The 17931-nt window shown below is 41.9% G+C and overlaps 2 protein-coding genes across 10 annotated transcripts in view; one reads left to right on the top strand and one right to left on the bottom strand.

Moving 5' to 3' along the window:
* Positions 1-1088: 1088 nt before the first annotated feature.
* On the top strand, positions 1089-12194 carry tgfb3 (transforming growth factor, beta 3). The gene is made up of 7 exons (XM_044165840.1): positions 1089-1860; positions 6301-6464; positions 7788-7917; positions 8047-8154; positions 9972-10128; positions 10714-10867; positions 10960-12194. Exons 1-7 carry the CDS (start codon positions 1515-1517, stop codon positions 11116-11118), a joined length of 1218 nt encoding a protein of 405 aa, XP_044021775.1. The 5' UTR covers positions 1089-1514; the 3' UTR covers positions 11119-12194.
* The window catches only part of ttll5 (tubulin tyrosine ligase-like family, member 5), a 47895-nt gene continuing 42144 nt past the window's right edge, over positions 12181-17931 (bottom strand). For 8 of the 9 annotated variants that reach the window (XM_044165835.1, XM_044165832.1, XM_044165834.1 and 5 more), the window contains 2 exons: positions 16572-16654; positions 12181-13826 (listed from right to left, as the gene is read on the bottom strand). In XM_044165835.1, the coding sequence (XP_044021770.1) occupies positions 13774-13826; positions 16572-16654 (136 nt within the window). In that variant the 3' untranslated portion in view covers positions 12181-13773. The remainder of the gene's footprint in view (positions 13827-16571; positions 16655-17931) is intronic. The other variant, XM_044165837.1, reaches the window with a different exon arrangement.

Consider the following 17931-nt stretch of genomic DNA (forward strand, 5'->3'; position numbering starts at 1 on the left):
TCCTAAGATATATGTATGAATCTAGATGTGTTTCTGGTGCACCAGTGGGCCTTAGTCGCCCATTATGTCACCAAAATGTAATGCTCAGTGTGACCATAAGCCAAACACTGTTGAAGAAATAAGGTGAACTTAAGAATGACCTTCGGCTTGATGATACTTGTGATTTATTTCCTAAAATTAGAAACCTTTGGACCCTGAAGAATGCAGTGGAAGTGAAATGTCGGGCAAATCACTGACTCAGTTTTGGGTCAGTAAAAAAAAAATACTGAGGGACAGAAGAAAAATTATGTCATCTAAACAATCAGAGTCAGAGTTTGTCTTTTACCAAACAAACAGCCTCTTTCCCACAGCCCCACCCCTTTGTCATTTTGCGTCCTCATCTTTAATCAAGTAGGGCCCCCATCACATTATCTCATCTACTTCAGTGGCCTGCCACAGACACAGCCACAGTCTGAGAAAGGAAGTAGAAAAAGGGGACCTGAAGTTTCGCCTGACGTCCGCTAGATGTCGCTGTCACGCATGTTTCATGTTACTCGGGAGAAACTGATCGGTAGCAGCATCAAGCGGATCACAGCAGCTGGCTGGGCTCCATGTGCACCTTCAAGATCCCCTTTGTTAACTTTGGCCTTCCATCTGCATTTGATTTTCCTCTAAAGCTTTATTTTTTTATGTGGTCAATAATGTCCAAAGACGTATACGTTATAAAGGTCCACTTAATGGCCGCCCAGTCAGGCTAAGGGTCCTTAATTGACGGAAATGTATGAGCACACAGCAAAACATTGCTTAACTTCAGTCTTATTCTTAAAGTACAAATTGTCCTCTCCATCCGTAGAAAGGACAGAAAACAAAAATATTCCCTTGACAAATCAACAGTCAATCTTTATTCGAGGACCGCTCTTGCGAAATCAGACATTGCCCAATATTACGCACGTTTTCTAAAGTTTGACAAACTAAATAAAATGTGAAGTCTTATTAAATGCATTTCATTACAGGACATATTTCATTGTACGAACAGATGCTATAACTTGATGCCCCTCCCTCGAAAACGTCACAGCTTTGTGACTATAAAGTGTGTGAGAGTGGAAAGCACTGGAGTGTGTTTGAGGCTGGACTGCAGGGAGACAGCAGAGAGGCGCACTGACTCCACAAGCACAAGTGGATGGAAAGAGCCCAATGCAATGGAGAAAGTGAACCGCGGTGCAGTTATCGGTGCCCTGTAAACTCAGGAAGAAGAGAAGAGATGCTTGCATGAGACAAGGGGGAATGAAGAGTAGGATAAAGAGTTTTAAGGAAGAGTTCAGATTATTTTCTAAAATGGCACGGATTTGCTCCCATGCAAATGCGCATTTTGCAAAGATGACATAGCACTTGAGAAAATGGGATTCCTCCAGGAACAGAACTCACTCACGACCTGAATGAAAAGAGAAAGGGGATTCTATTCAAATCGGAATTTAGTTGTGTTTTGTCTTCTTTTACTTGACAAGCCGCGGTTGTGAGTGAACGCAGAGTGAAATATGAATCTGGGGAAAGCACTTCTGTTTTTCCTCCTCTTAAATTGTGTGACAATGACTTTGTCGCTATCCACTTGCACCACGGTGGACATCGACCACATAAAGAAAAAGAGAGTAGAGGCGGTCCGGGGACAGATTCTCAGTAAACTCCGGCTGACCAGTCCGCCTCAAACAACAGGTCCAAGTCAAGTACCGTTTCAGGTTCTAACCCTTTATAACAGCACCAAGGAGCTCATTGAGGAGCTGGGAAGAGACAGGCAACAGAGTTGTGGACAGGATAACACGGAGACTGAGTACTATGCCAAAGAGATTTACAAGTTCAACATGATCAATGGTCCGCCAGAAAACAGTAAGTGTAACGTTTTTGATAATTCAAGTGTTTCTTTTGCAACTTCCCCCACTCAACTAATAAACTACAAATATTTTATGTAATAGATGTGGGTGATTAAAAGTATAGGGTGGAGTAATTATTTGTGATTGGCAAGATATTTTATTTTTGCCAGTGCAGCCGACATTTTTAGAAGTAGATGCTCAAACTTGATTCAAATGTCTTTGTAAACTTACTTGTGCAAATATATTTTCGCTCATAAAACTAAAAACGTTTTGGCCTCTATACAACATTTTTAAAGGTGAGGTAACGATGTGAAAAACAGGTATCTAATTTTTCCAGCTGGCGTTAAATCCACTCGTGCCTGTGCAGCTTTTACGCACAGACGCGCCTGTGCGCAGTGGAGCGGCGCGCAAAGGAGAGGGCAAAGTAAACAGTCTGATTGGAATGAGCACCATTCCTCATACATACCTCACACCAAAGCCATGGGAACTCCAGCCTAAGTCTGACACATTCCTAAGCAGGGAAAATTCTCAGGCAGTTAAGTCTAGTATTTATTGCCAACTCCAATACCTCATTTCCATTTTCTGGCTGTCAGTTCCCCAATATTTTTCATCCACCGTTATGAGTCTCACTTCTATTTCCCCACTATTTCTCTCTAGTAGCAAGGATCCGATTAGCTCTGTGTTATGATCTAATTCCCTTATTTCCTGTATAAACTGTGGTTCATTGATTGTTCCAAAAATCAGAACAGAAACTCAGTGAGCAGAAGATTCTCCAGAGAAAGTCAGTTTGTAAGTGGAAGAGTTGGATTCGTGCCTATTTACGGTCAGAGGCCGGTTTACCGTTTTGAAATCAACAGGTGTTTATGCTGTGCTGTGACACTAAGCAGAGCCTCTGCCGTTCCAGCATTAGACCTGAATCAAATCCATTTCACAGGTCCCACAAAGTGCTTCTGACATTCAAAATACACAGCTCAGGGTTTATCCATTGGTCAGAGGTAGCCAGAGCTCCCAAAACAAACAGAGGTCTAAGGAGTGGGATCAGTGATGGCCAGGTGCCCAGGACACATCACGCTGGTCTCATGCTGTAGGCCATATTGTAGGTGATATAACAAGACATCAACTTGTCTTACTACTGGCAACACTTTCACTTTTAACAGAATTAACAGAAGGTGCCAACATACATTAATTAGCACTTTTCTCACCCTTTCCATTATGTGATCTTAAAGAGAGCAGGGCATGTTGCAATATGTAGGAACATAACGTCTGTCACCTTGATAATTTTGCAGTGTAGTTCATTTTCATTCCTGGTGGATATAATGAGTTTTACATTCACCGTTTTTGGAAAGTGGGAGTGTTTGGGAATATAGTCAAGTTTTGCTTTTTTCATGTCCAGTTAAAATGTTAAACAGAAACTTTTCTCTCATACTTTAATGCGCCACTTGCTTCAGACTACTTTGCTAGACACTACTAGTAATGCAAATCAAGGCATTTGCCATTTATGACTATGAAGCATATAAGACTGGGCAGCAATAGATCTTCCTTTTCTGGTGCATCAGAAGGCCAGTGCGGCTCATCATCATAAACCAAATACTGTTGAAGAAATGAGATAACGACATAATTGAACTGAAGGATGACCTTTGGCACAATAACATTTTAAGAATCCACTGACTCTTGAATTAGAAAGATCATGCCTTGCACACTGAAGCATGCAGCTTCAGTGAAATTTCAAGCCAGTCATTGACTCAGTGTTGGGTCAGTAAAAAATGAGGACTAGCGCTGAGGACAGCAGGGTATCTGATATATGGGATAGTAGAAAGATGATGTCATCTGAACAAACAGAGACAGAGGTCTTTGGCCTGTTCCCAAAGAAACAGCAGCCCCCCCAACTCCTACGCCTTTACCATTTTTGCTTCCTCATCCTTAATCTAGTGGAAAAAAGTTGTTTTTCTTCAGAACAGAGCTGCATCACATTATCTCATCTGCTGTAGTGACCTGCCACAGTCAGTGTCTTGCCACAGTGGGGAGTAGAGAAATGAGACTCTTCTCTGATACAAAACCAGCATTTGAAATCTGTATTAATAAAATTAAATATCCATTTTCTGGGTCATGGGTTACTGAAAATGAAACCATAGCATAATGCAAACAAATTCTAATTTCAGATACAGATAAATAGAGCACTCAAACTACTATGTTTCCAAAGAAGTTTCTGTTGTCCTTTATGAGACCTAGACACCTCAGCAGCTGGCTAGCACCTGCCGCCTTATGCTTCCTATTCCCTTTGTTTACCTCCACAAAGCTCTGGAGAGACTGACATCACGGACAATCCTAAAGGCAAAAGGGCAAAGAGAGGTGAATCCTGAGAGTTTTTATCAGGGAGGCTCTGTGTCAGGAGAGGATCCCAGACACAGGAGGGTGAACGTGTGGCAGGGTGCGAGGTGTGGTCGGTAGCGTCTAGGCGAGGCACTTTATGTGAAGCTTTACAACAGAGCCATTCAAACGTCTGTCCCCAGGCCTTCCTGTACAACTTTATCTCTAAATCCCTCATTTAAAGCTCATCATGTTCAAATTTATTGAGAATGAGATCAACTGGGCATCATTTTGTTATCCAGTCTTTTAAATGTGACTATAAATACACTTTTGCAAACGTGTTAATGGGAATGTCCTGCAGTAAAACTAAATTCTCTAATTAGAATCATATCTAGGAACAGTGTGTAATTTAACTAAATCAGAAGTCATAACAGTAGATCTATTTTTTTTACTTCCATGTTTAAAATATACAGTGTATAATTTTTTTTAACTAATATTTAACATATATAAATAAGACTCTGGAGAAGCTTATTGACATTCATCTGTGCTGCTTCAAATAGTTTACAGGTCAAACTTATATCAGCGTCCTGACAATCGGTCTACAGAGCTATCATCTAAAAATGGTGGGGGTCAGAAAATTGGTGAATGTATTTCATTTTAATTATACAAGCAATCCCCTCCACTTACCAACATGGAACAAATTACCTTTCAGACCCTTGGCAAAAATAAGCCATAATGTGAAATCCACCTAAAACCATTGCAATGGGAAAAATGAGGTCATCCAAAAGGAAACCAAAGACTTGATTAGAATTTCAAATCTCCTCTCAAAGTGGGGCTTTCCACCTTCTGTGGGGGAGGCAGAGGGGGGGACGGAGCAGTGAGTGAGGGGAGGAAAAGGCTACTGAGGTTTCCTCCTTATAGATTGTGTGGAAACACTGGACAGATATCTGGCTGGGGATGAATGCTGAAAAGGTCACCTATAAATAGGGGAAGTTGAAAAAAACTTTGTGGAAATATCAGATAATGACTGGGAGGACACTGAAATAGGATTATGGGTCAAATGAAGTACAGATACTCTGAGATGTGCGAGTTCCTTTTGCATGACACAGAAACAACTGAACTTCTGAGTTTCCATTTGTCCCGAAAAAGCTCGAGGTGCAAATCAGCTAAAGGTGCAGTGCCCCTTTCAACCACCAACAAATCTGAGGCTTGGTAATAAAGCGTAAGCTTGGGGTAATAAATTAGCCATGGCTTGGCTGTAAATGACTGTTTCCACTTGGCCCATAAAAAGTTTGCTATGTGCTTGTTTTTCTCAACACTGCATGTGCTTGGCCTGTTAAATTAATAAACTGTTCAATGATATTATGGTATAAAAAGGAGAAAAGCTTCAGTAAAACAGGAAGCTTTTCAGATAGAATCACAATGTGGCCATTCATTTAGCAGATTCTGCTGAAGGTCAGTGTACTATCACACACACACACCTACACACCATGTATACAGAAAGTTATTGCTTGTCAAGCATGCACTTAGTGGGGTTATTGTCATGATGAAGTCGCCCTCCTCAGTGGTTTCTCAGGTATTGTTCTGCTCCAGCACGTGAGCCCTCATTTTCCCGGCTAAACCTCTTGGTTCCAGGGAATACTTGGCCGCTGTCCGAGCCCTCGGAGCACCTGTTGGGCTCCAGAGCTGGTTGGAGGAGGAGCGCGCTGCCGTCCCACTGCAGCCTGCTCCACCACCACATGGGACATTTGGTTTTCATTTCATGACTTCAACTTGTTGCTAACTCGGACCGCACAAAGCATAAGCAGATGGTTCGCGGTACTGGCCCACATCTTTCTGGAATGGACTAGAAATAGTACCAAAAAAAAGAAACATTTTGTTTTTATCTGTAAACTATCTAAACTTGTAGAGGGAAATCCTCTGCAAAAAGCTTATCAATAATCAGAAGGTAAACATGTCCACCCTGTAAGGATGTCAGCAGAAAATAGGCTTTGATAACATGTACACAATGAGGTAACAGATGGAGAAGAGCTTAGAGGGATTCTGACAAAAGAAACAGTGAGAATTCCAATCTGATCTTTTTTTAAAGGAGATATTTAATAACATCTTTAAAGCCACTGTTGAGTCATCATTTCCACTTTACCTGCAGATGACCTCCCCCACTGCCCTAAGGGTATCACCTCCAAGGTATTCCGCTTCAACGTTTCGACCATGGAGAAGAACGCCACCAACTTGTTCCGGGCCGAGTTTCGAGCCCAGCGGATCCCCAACCAAGATGCCAAGAAAAATGAGCAGAGGATTGAGCTCTACCAGGTGTGTGAACTGACCGTTCATTTCCACTGTTTGCAAAGCGCAGGGGGGTAATGTGCTCTATTTCTCTCAGAAGGCCTGTGTAGGTCAGCAAGAAAGATGAAAACATTTATATTAGGGTGTCCAACTCCCTCTCTCCTCTTTTCATGCGCTGATCATTATTCCATGTGCGTACAGTCAAATGGATTCCACATTAGGACAAATTTAAGAGCTTGCACAGCCGTCTTTAAGAAACCCTAGATTACCATTCGGCAGTTTCTTCTTTCTTAGCTGTCAATCTCAAAGCAGTTGTCCATCCTTGTTAGATCAAGTAAGGTGTTATGCTTTCAAAAGGGGGTTTATAGTTCTGCACCTGCATTTGTGTGTTCATGAGCATTTTTTTGTGAACTGTGTTAAAGCATGCATCTGTTAGATGTCTGTGTGTGTGGGGTGGCAAGAATGGATTTTTCTTTTTGTTTTGTTCGGTTTCCTCATTAATCTCCCGTGAGAGACAAGGAGTAATGATCAGGTTCCAACATTTCCTGCCAGGGAGACAAGCGTCTCCGGACTGCATACCGCCTCTGAGGCAAGGCTCTGGCCAGTGCTGAATACAGACTGTCAGGCCCTCAGATTGTTTCCAGGGGCCTAGGAGGAGATAGAGGCAGGGTCACCCACCAAGGGAGTAAATGGAGCCGCTTGCTCGCCCCCACACTTTTTCAGGCTGGAGCTGATTGGCAGAGGGCTGACGCTGGCAGTCCTCTGGCCCCTTGTTCCCACAGGAAGACAGATTAGATCCTGACAATGTTCAGGAACCTGGTTATCCATAGCACTGCTGTGGAGCTAAGTGCTCATACCCACCACCCAAACACACACATTTCTCACTACAGATAAACACCTTTGTTCAGAGAGGTGCTGATGGAGATAGGAATGTCTGAACCACACTGTTGCATTTTCCTCCCTCGTCAGTTTTGTACTTTTGGGGTCTCGACGCAATAACACAGTTAGGACCTGAATGCCCACAGAGATACCTGCAACCCCTGCTATTTTTTTCTTAACTGAGCGACACTGCATCTGGGAGCCCAGCAAAAGTCAAAGTTTGAACTGCTGATGTGAAGGACAGCCAGGTTCTCATTGGCAGGAGGGTAACACGCAGGCATTAACTTGCAAAATGGGATATCAACACAGGGAGTCACTTTTTCCATGAGGAGTAGACATTTGGCCCAAGGCATCCTGGAGAGTCTGGCTCAGACAGACAGCTCTGGTTCTGTGTGTGTGTGTGTGTGTGTGTGTGTGTATAAAAGAAAGAGAGTTTATGCAGCTGGGTCACATTTTCATCTTTCCTTGCAGATCCTCCAGAAAGGCGACCCCAAAGCCAAACAGCGCTACATTGGGGGCAAGAACGTCCTGACCAAGGGAACGTCTGAGTGGGTCTCTTTTGATGTTACAGAGACAGTGAGGGAGTGGCTGATGTACCGACGTGAGTGGGACTTGTATCTCACCTTATTACATATCCTGTCAAAGAGCACCGTTCATTTAACATGAAGGATAATGGCCTCAGGGAAAAATGTCAGCTCCTTACATCCCTCTGCTCTTGTTTCCCCCTCAGAGACCAATCTTGGCCTGGAGATCAGTGTGCATTGTCCCTGCCACACTTTCAGGCCTAATGGTGACATTATTGAGAATACCAATGAGGTACTGGAGGTCAAGTTCAAAGGTGAGACTGCATTTAATACCTCAGTGATGTGAAAAAAATTAAGATGATTTTCCTAAAGCTTGTTATGAGCCTGCCTTACTCAAATTGACAATCAGCCGGACACATTTACATAAACCTGTATGAAAAATATTATAATTGGGGGGAATAAAAAAAAACTCTAAAGCAAGGATGACATTTAAATAAGAAATATGTTTTCTAAAAATCAACAAGTAATGGTTACAGTTGATTATGTAGTGATTCAAGATTCTTAGCTGCCAAATTCAGTGGGATGTTATTACTGTCTGTTCCTCAGTTTATGGCACGCAACTATATAATGTAAAAAAAAATTGTTTGACATTTTGGGAAATACACTTATTCTTGTTTTGTCCCATTTTAAGAGCCCATCTCAGTCTCAATCTCGCCTGTTGTGCAGGTTTCCAGCATTTTTTATGTTGTCCCGTCTCTATGGCCAAACTGTGGTCGCTAAGTCTGTATTTGGTCTGGATTTCTCTGCTTTTGATCTCACACAGTGAAAAGATGTTCTGCCAGTTTGTATTCATGATCAAGAGCCAGATAACATTTACGTCTGTTTGATTTGTGTTTGATTTGTCTAATGTTCCAGATAGGCATCTCATGTTTGTTGAAACCTTTGGTTTATTCTGATTAGCTCTTTTGCGGCAGTGCTGGTTTTAGGATGATTTGCATTAGTGGGTCTCAGGACCAGTTTATACCAGGAGTTTGTTGTGGGTTTTAGTTTATAGTGCCTGTTTCAGATGTTTCCAAAATTTCATGATTATGTTTGGATTATTAGTTATTATTTAAGTATATTAACAGTGGATATTGTCATGTATTGGTTTGTGTTCTTCTGTAAATGTTAAATATGGTTCAACAAAACTCTTTATACAGGGCCTTTATAGGACATCCAATCTGGTGTTGCCATGTTGGCAGAGTTGACTCTATACTTCTACAATGTCAGAGGATTTGATGAAAGTCCAAATATTTTAGATTAAACTCTAATTAACGTCTGGACTTTTTTCTTAATTTGCATAAAAGGCTCAGCAGTTCGTGTGTTTCATTGCATTTACTACCAAATTAAATATACCTGAGGCATTAATTTTTGTCTCTTAGTCAGTCATTGTGCAGGGTATGTTCTAGTGCAATGTTTCCTAGGATGAATGACAATCTGGTTATAATACAACAACACTCACAATACTCTCCTTATTATGAGACTGGTCTAAAAAAGGTTCCTTTTAATCCAGTCATCAACATGTTTCTGCAGCAGCAATATTGAGGTCTTTTTGGTAAGATAATGGGTTTCCTTTATAAGAGGAAGAGAAAGACACAAAGCATGGGAATACAATTGATCTGGTATCTCACTTAGCACTGGGGCCCCCGGGCCCTCGGTCCTGGGAACACTCCCGACTGGCTTGGCCACAAGGAATGTGCTGCCACAGCGCTCAGACGCTTGGCCCCGAATTAAAGAGAGGCGTACATATCCACCAGCAGCATCTCTCCTGAGATATCTACTGCTTTAACTATCAGGGGTAGATCGGATGAGCAGACATAGGCCCAGGGGGGAGAACGGAGGAAAAAAGGAAGTTAGGGACCAGTGTTGAATAAGGAGAAGGATGAAAAGTGAGCCAATAATGAGTGAAGCCCTGCCCGGATATTACAGTATCCTTCTGTTAAAGTTACACTTGACTACATTGATTAGAGTGAAGTTGTGGTTCCACTCAAGTCGGCTCTTGAAGCACAGACATCTTTACACTTCTCAACAAATCTCTATTTTTGTGTAGTTTTTCTTGGTGTCCATTAGACTAACTGACTGGCTCCTGCAGGTATGGATCTGGACTATGAAGATCTGAGTCGTATGAAAAAACAAAAGGAGCAGCTCTACCCCCACCTCATCCTCATGATGCTCCCTCCCCACAGGCTGGATGCCCAATCCTCCTCCCGCAGGCGCAAGCGGGCACTCGACACCAATTACTGCTTCAAGTAAGGCACATTTCCTTGTCCTGGAAAATATAATGCACTGCTTGGACTTTTGTTCAGTGTCTTTAACTTTGTAAAACAATTTCTGTGGCTGCACCTGCACTGTGAGTTTTGGAGATTTGAACACTGGGCTAGTTAAAAGGAAAGGAAAAATGGCCGCTATTACTCTCTTACAGGCAGGGGGGTATATTGGCAAGTAGTAAACCAGCCAAGGAAACATGAAATGGAAATATCAGCTGTCACGTCTCAAAAAGAGTACATGGGCACAGAATTCATAGAATAAGCTTGTTAATCACCAAGATGAGCATGACACGGGTATTAGCTGATACAAGTCGGGATCTGTCCCAGTACTAGCAAACGCTACCTCCTGTTACACGCCGTCTCCTCAGCTCTGGATTTCCTCTGTCAGGCTGACAGGCAGCACCAAAGACACCTGGGCTGACTCCAAGAGGGAAAATAAGGGCACACCTAAGAGTGGAATTTCTGAACGTCTCTCTCGCCTCAGGCTGCAAGGCCATAGGGAGGAAAATGTATACAACTCTTAAAATTGTGTTATCTGCGAAATGTAATCCTCTCTTGTCTCTGCAGCAATTACGAGGAGAACTGCTGTGTGCGACCACTATATATTAATTTCAGGCAGGATTTGGGCTGGAGATGGATCCATCAGCCTGAAGGGTACTATGCCAACTTCTGCTCTGGTCCCTGTCCTTACCTACGTAGTGCAGACACCACCCACAGCTCGGTGAGACAAAGTGCCACAGCACATTCAAGTCATGAATCTGTTTGGGAAATATGCTTGCTGATCTCTATCTCCTTCTGTTATCTCGTCCATAGCTGCTGAGCCTGTACAACACCTTGAACCCCGAAGCATCCGCCTCACCCTGCTGTGTTCCTCAGGACTTGGAACCCCTCACCATCCTCTACTACGTGGGTCGCTCCCCTAAAGTCGAGCAGCTCTCCAACATGGTCGTCAAGTCCTGCAAGTGCAGCTAGACTTCAGTGCCCGGCGAGAGACATGGGATGTGACAGCTCCCAGCACTACTCAGGAGCGGGTATGAGGGGTCAGAGGGGGCACGGTACAATATGTCCTCCATGAGTGCCTCCAACCCCTGCTTCAGCCTTGCCCGAGCTCTCTCACGAAAAACAAAGATGCAGTCCACCACTCTGCTCACATCATTGGCAGCATTTACCTAGAAGACTTGTCAAACACCACTTTACTAACGGCGCTCTCAAACCCATCAGACCTCTTCACCAATAGCCTTGTTTCTCATGTTTTTTTTCCATATTCCAGCATTTTGAACAGCCTGTACCTCAGTGTTACATAACGTTGGTATTCAAAGCCCGTTTTCAATGAAAAAGGAAGAGAACAATAATCTTGCAATGACCACTGAATTCTTAAGGACATAAAATAATTGCAGTCAAAAAGAGAAAATGACTGAGAGTGCAGACTGAACTCAGCATGATAGGAATGCGTCAAAGAGGGTGAAACAAAAATGATAGTTTGTAGAGAGCAAACGCATCCCTCGGCCCTGACACACAGGACACCTTCGAATGTCCGAGCTGGAAACTGACGCTGTGCACGCCACAGCTCCCTACACTGTTTGTTTAGGATTAAATGCTGTTGAATAAAAATGACCTTAGGAAAAAAGAAAACATGCTGGAAACCAACCTTTATTTCAAAGTAGTATTTCCATGGTTATGTTTACCTCTGTAATACAACAGGATGGTGATTCCAGGGATCGTTTTGTTTTAAAGTGAAGCCTTTCTGTTGTATGAGACGATGTATGTCACTAAGTGAACACTTAACTAGATCACGAACTGTAAATGTTTTTCTTATTACTCTTGGAAACACCTTTTTTTTTAATTAAAAAATGGACAGTTGGATAGAAATGTTCTATTTTCATTATTGTTAGTTTTTCTTTTTGCAGTATTTTAGTATTTTATTTTAGAGCACTTTATTTTAAAAGGTAATAGGGTAAATTTAGATGACCAAAGTGAAGTAATCAAAGTCCAGTGATTGAAAACTTCCAGTGTACAGTGAACAAATACATTTACTGACATGATCAGCATGTTTTAATGTCTTCAAGGTATTCATTTCAGTGTTGTTTGATACAGACTGCGTAGATGATTCCAAAAATATTACATTTCCATGCATGTGTGTTGTAAACAATCAGCAACAAAACAGATTAAATGATCAGACTGTAAACAACTTTGTATCACCACAGGAGAATATACACATTGATTTGAAGCCTTCTGTTGGATTCTTGTAATACAGCATGCGCTGGCTTTAACAGTAGTAAATCCACAACATGAAGTTTAACATCAATCACTACAAAAAAAATGCCATCAAGTGTATTAAAACCAGTTCTGTTGTACTGCATTTAAAACTACAATCTGTGCAAAAGCACTCTGATGATCATCATCAGTTGATATGACAAAGACATGCATGAAATTCAAGTATTTCTGACAGTCATTACAAACATATGCTGAATATATTGATATATAACAGAGATGTTTTATTCTATTAACACACCCTGAGTGAATTCACTAAATGGTCCCAGGCAACAGAATATCCATAAGAATATTGGTCTGCTGGTGCAGCATTAACCCTCATTGTAGGAAAGGCTGTGCATAACCATAATTCCTCTTTATGTTATGCTTTGAGCTACAGAAATGGCCAAAAAGGCCAATAGTGGACAATGTACAGTAAATAAATACTGATTCAATAACAATCATTTACTTAATATTAATATTAAATTTGGTCCATCTAAGGAACACAACATCAACAAGTCAACAGTTTACAGGAATAATCACAAGCCAACTGTATTCTTGATATAAAACTTAAATATCCCAGCAACAGTGTTACATCATCCTCGTAAACAGGGAACAAGGCAGCAACCAATCGTATTTAAGCTCTAACAATCAGAATTTTTTTTTTAAGCCTACAAGCAAAGGATGCTATACTTTAACACATCCTTAGGCGATGGCTATAGAGTCTGATTTGGCAGCAATTTGGGTTCCAACAAGGAGTTGGAGTGTCTAATGCCCAAAGCCACACATGAAAGGAACTTCTCTGTATGCTCACCATTCATGGCAGCAAGATGAGAAGCTGCTCAGGCAACTTCTACAATACTTATCAAACACTTTTATTATCAAAACCCCCATCTCAATTGTTTGTATAACTTTTTAGGAAGGAAAAATGTACATGAATGGCTAGCGGTGCACATGCCACTGCATGAACAAAGAATAAAACGTTGAATCCTGTAGTTAAAATGCCACTGGGGCTTGAAGAGCCATCTGCTGAAGGCTATCTGTCAGTTAAATCTTTCTGTGGCATCACTACCATGGAGCGAATGAGGGCGGACAACTGTTGGGATATAGACTGAGTGTAGCCAAAGGGGATAGGGGGGCTGCGCAACAAAATCCCAACCTGCGTCAAAGCTGGGCATTCCTGGCCTCGCAGACTATCCTCTCGCATGTCTCTGGCTGTATCATAGAGTAGTTAATAGGGCCCTGTTCGATGTCTGGCATGCTTTCATCTGTTGCTGTTGTCCCTTCCCAGAATACACCTCTGTGTGGATGTAGTTACATGCAGAGACACCTGTCAGGCCAGCAGAGGGGCAGGACGTGCCTCTGGTCGCCTTCATGTCATCTGTGACCGGGCTCCTGGCCCTGGAACAGCTTGTGATACACAGAAAGACCTGGGAAGCAACAGATGAAAAATTAATAAAAGAGGTAGAAGGGCGGCACAAGGTTTTCCCCACAGCGCCCATGTGTGTACATATGTTTAGGTCAAACCTGAAAGATTTTTACTTCAAAAGAGTACACTAAAACCCTCCTGGCGAATGTTTTGCTGATCTTTTTTTATTATTATTCATGGTCAAGGTGGTTACCAGCGGATTTGCTCAGTCATCTCTGTGCTTTAGCCTTTTGTCTGGCTGTCCCCTCATTCTAAGCCCCCTCACTCCTCATCCTATCGGCTGGCACACGGCCAGGCATCCACTAGAAAAGGCATTCCAAGTACAGTTAGAGCTGCCGTGTTTGTGCTCCCAAACAGTATTCCCTTTCATTCCCTCTCTGCACACTCTGTTTATTTTGGTGCTCTTTTACACTGTGGGGCCTGACTGAGCTGGAGAACGAAAACATCTCCCCTACTTCCAATCTGATGACATGACCGCTGGAAGCAGCTTCCTCTAGCTCAGCAAAAGAAAGAAAAAGGGACATATCCCACTCCAAATGACACTCAGAACTAACTTTGTTCAAAGGCAAATTAACCCCAAAGTTGAGTCAGAATAACAGTAAAAACAGTTATCTACCATAATTATTTAACAGTTTGGATCTTTGTATACTCAAATAAAATCATGTAATGTTGTTACTACATACATTTGACCTTATCTGCTAGCAAGATACCTAACAAAATACATAGTTTAAGAAAAGCAATTCACCAAGAAAAAAGGTGCACTGACTACTTCAAATTAAACATCCAATAACTTACATAATATATCTGAAAAGGGTATGACAGCCAAAAACTACCTTCCTTTCCCAACAAGGCACCAAACAGTCTTATTTTGACAGAGAGAGGCCTAAGCTATCCGTCCTGACATGATCAGACTCCCATTAAAATGGCACAAGTGCAGCATTCATTTCCTACACAAACTGAAAGCAATAAATCTCCTCACAGACACCAGCTGTGGAGCCCTGAGAACTTCAAGAAAGCTTCAAGGGAAGCATTGTAAAACACATGTGGTCGATATAATCTAGGTTTGTAAGCTTTGATCGGCCCTCATCAGATCCCTCCCCTCATATCATGTCAAAGACTAACACAGAAGAAGTAGGGAAGGAAAGGGGGAAATGGGGTGAGTGAGCAGGAAAAGTTATCCAGAGGATAAAGGGAGAGTTGTATGAGCAAAGAGAGGAAGAGATTAAGAGAGCGCACAAGAGAGAGATAAAGGGAGAGTGTGATTAATGGTGGTTGACAGCTGATCATAGAGAATGCTCTCCATTTGGACCTGCTCTAACTCCCTGTCAGAGTCGATCAGGGTAGCTCAGTCATCTCGCTACAAAGGTACACTGGGCAGGCAGAAAGACCTGACGCACTCCTAAGCTCCACAAAGGCTGTGCCCCTTCTAATAACACCCTCCTCCCTCCCAAACACCACACTGAGTCTCTGTTCAACTCCCAGTCCGATTCTCAGTGCATGGTTAACTGGTTTTGGTACTGGGATTTTTTTTTTCTTTGGTTCAGACATTTTTTTAAGTCAAGAGTGAAGCATCTCCCCCACCCTTTGCGCCCTGAACAACGGAAAAAATGCATTCATGAAATTCAGAAGCTTCTCCCAACGGATCCAGTTACAGTAATTGATGAGTTTATAAGATGTTTGTTAACCTAAGCCAGCCTTCATAGTTTTGGGGGGAAGAGGGAGAATGAAAAGAAATGTTCTGGTTACAGACACACGCACAGATTTCTTTTTTTTTTTTTTTTTTTTTGGGTGGTGTGTGTTTTTCCGACAAGCTCATCTCTGGTTCGGCTCGACTGTGACACTCATGTGACGTGATGAATGGTAGGATTTGCTAATGCTAATGTATAGTAGGTCTATGGAAAAACCCCTTGATCAGGCAAACAGATGTGTGCATCAGCGCAAACTGCTTAATATCACTGTTACTGCAATAAGCTCAACAGTTCGCTCAGGATGGAAAGAGTTGTGGAAATAGGGCAGGATGACAGGGCACACGTGAGTGCGTGCACCCACAATTGCAGTGCATTACCCATAATAAACTTAGCAAAGACTGAGCTACACTTTTAAATTCACTTAGTGTGATGTCTGGGGTACAATTGGACAGACCTTTTGGCGGATGGACAGTAATTACGACTGCCTAGGAATGACCAACAGATGGGAATGCCCAAACTGTTCCCATCACTGGATCTCATTACAAAATGTCATCACTGTTATGCCTCTTTATCCTTCAGCAGTAATCTGACCTCTAGTCTTGGATACATACAGACTATATGATCAAACAGAAAATTACCGCACTGCAAAGTTTGTTTATGCCCATTAAAATCTGGCTGCTTCCACTCCACTTGGCATTAACTCTAAAGAGGGTCATGGCACAAGTCATTGTAATATAATAACCAATAAAACCTCACTTGTACTCTTCTAACAGGGTTGTAATTAAAGTTTGCACACTATTATTATGACAATGTAGTTATCTTTTACAGTGTGTAAAATACATTTACACATCCTGCACACCACTGAGCAAGCAAGAGCTGGCTAAAAATATCCAGTGGTGTTTATCAGTCCTCCATGGGGAATGTCCACTATGCCTGTCTGTAATCACTGACACTGGCAAAGAGAGGGAATAACTTCCCCCTGCCCAAGGACTACAGCACCAACAGGCCAAGTTACAGCACGGTACTAAGCGTGTGTAGAACTGCAGCATCAGACCCACCTGTTTTACCACAGATGGCTTCGTAGACCGTATGCTGGCCGCTGGACTCACTTCCACTGGCTAAACTCTCTGCGGACATCTGCCTGTTAAGCAGACACAAGATAAGTGTCAGTGAAGACCAAAAAGATCATTCCCTGAGGGGTTATACGGTGACAAACTGCATCTGAAAAGCAATAAATATCTCCACAGTCCAGGTCAAAGCTGTTAGGACACCTCGCTATGGATTTCTCCCAGTGTATTGTTCTACTTATAAAATATCTAAATAAATATGTAAAGATAACTGTTTTTGACAACTTGTGATTCTTTGAGCTTATGTATGTGTGCGCATGGTGTCTGATGAGTCATCTTCTGACAGGAGAAAGGTGGAGACAATTTCAAATAGTCTCTCTGTGTGTGCAGTCAGTGGAGGCTAGTGGGGGTTAAGTGTTTACTGAGAGCCTCTCATGAGTTATTGTGACAAGAAGGGGGCAAATTCCAGCTCCTTCTCCTGGGTGATTTGATTTTCTCATTGGCAAGATTATTGTGGTGGTAAGGCTCATACATAGTCTTTCTTATAGGGTGCATAGTCAATAGAGCAGTATACACTTTGTATATTTATTTCACATTGTTTCATACATAAGTCTGGAGATAAAGAATTATATAGCCTTTTCAGTGATGTTGAATGTTTCAATGTAGTGAGTCCCTGGAACCCACAGGCGGTCATTTGTGTGAGTTTCAGGGAAATTGTGTTTTTTGACAAATTGTAGTGTTAAACTTATGTCTGATGTTTTATGGTTATTTATGTATGTTGAAAATGTATCTGAAAATTAAATAAATAAAATCCCAAATCTGTAAATACACTGCAGACACACAGCAGACAGAAAGAGGAGGTCATATTATACAGAGAAATATTAGCCTTTTCTGGGTGAATAAATGTTAAAAAGGGAAGCTAAAGGGCAACGAGAATGCTGAGCAGGAGTCATAACACCATCAAGCACAAGCACAGCATGTTTAATTAGGAAAGTAGTTTAAAAACACGCACACAAAGGGCAACCATTTACTGCATAGTGCCGTTAGTTAACTGAGTACAATTAGCTGATAATTAGCCTGATCAGCCACCGTCAGTAATCAATAAAAACACACATTATTAGACTGTAAACTATTAATTAAACCAATAACTAACCGAAGTCAGCGTCAGACAACCTTATCATACTTTAGCAATACCTAGTGTTTCTGATGCTGTGACAAAACGTAAAAAAATGTACATCTGCTAATATTGTATGTATATTTTTTAACGTTCAACAGAAGCTCCCCTCAGATACACACCGAATTAAACACAGACTCATAACACTGTCTATCGTGTTTGTGTGAGACAGTATTT

The sequence above is a fragment of the Siniperca chuatsi genome, linkage group LG15 (genome assembly GCF_020085105.1).
Source record: "Siniperca chuatsi isolate FFG_IHB_CAS linkage group LG15, ASM2008510v1, whole genome shotgun sequence".
In the NCBI taxonomy this organism is placed as follows: Eukaryota; Metazoa; Chordata; class Actinopteri; order Centrarchiformes; family Sinipercidae; genus Siniperca; species Siniperca chuatsi.

Bases quoted from the DNA above. Each gene is read 5' to 3' on its own strand.
- tgfb3 (XM_044165840.1), top strand. From the start codon at position 1,515: ATGAATCTGGGGAAAGCACTTCTGTTTTTCCTCCTCTTAAATTGTGTG. The intron at 1,861-6,300 runs GTAAGTGTAACG...CTTTACCTGCAG, and splicing joins CAATGGTCCGCCAGAAAACA to ATGACCTCCCCCACTGCCCT. The intron at 6,465-7,787 runs GTGTGTGAACTG...CTTTCCTTGCAG, and splicing joins AGAGGATTGAGCTCTACCAG to ATCCTCCAGAAAGGCGACCC.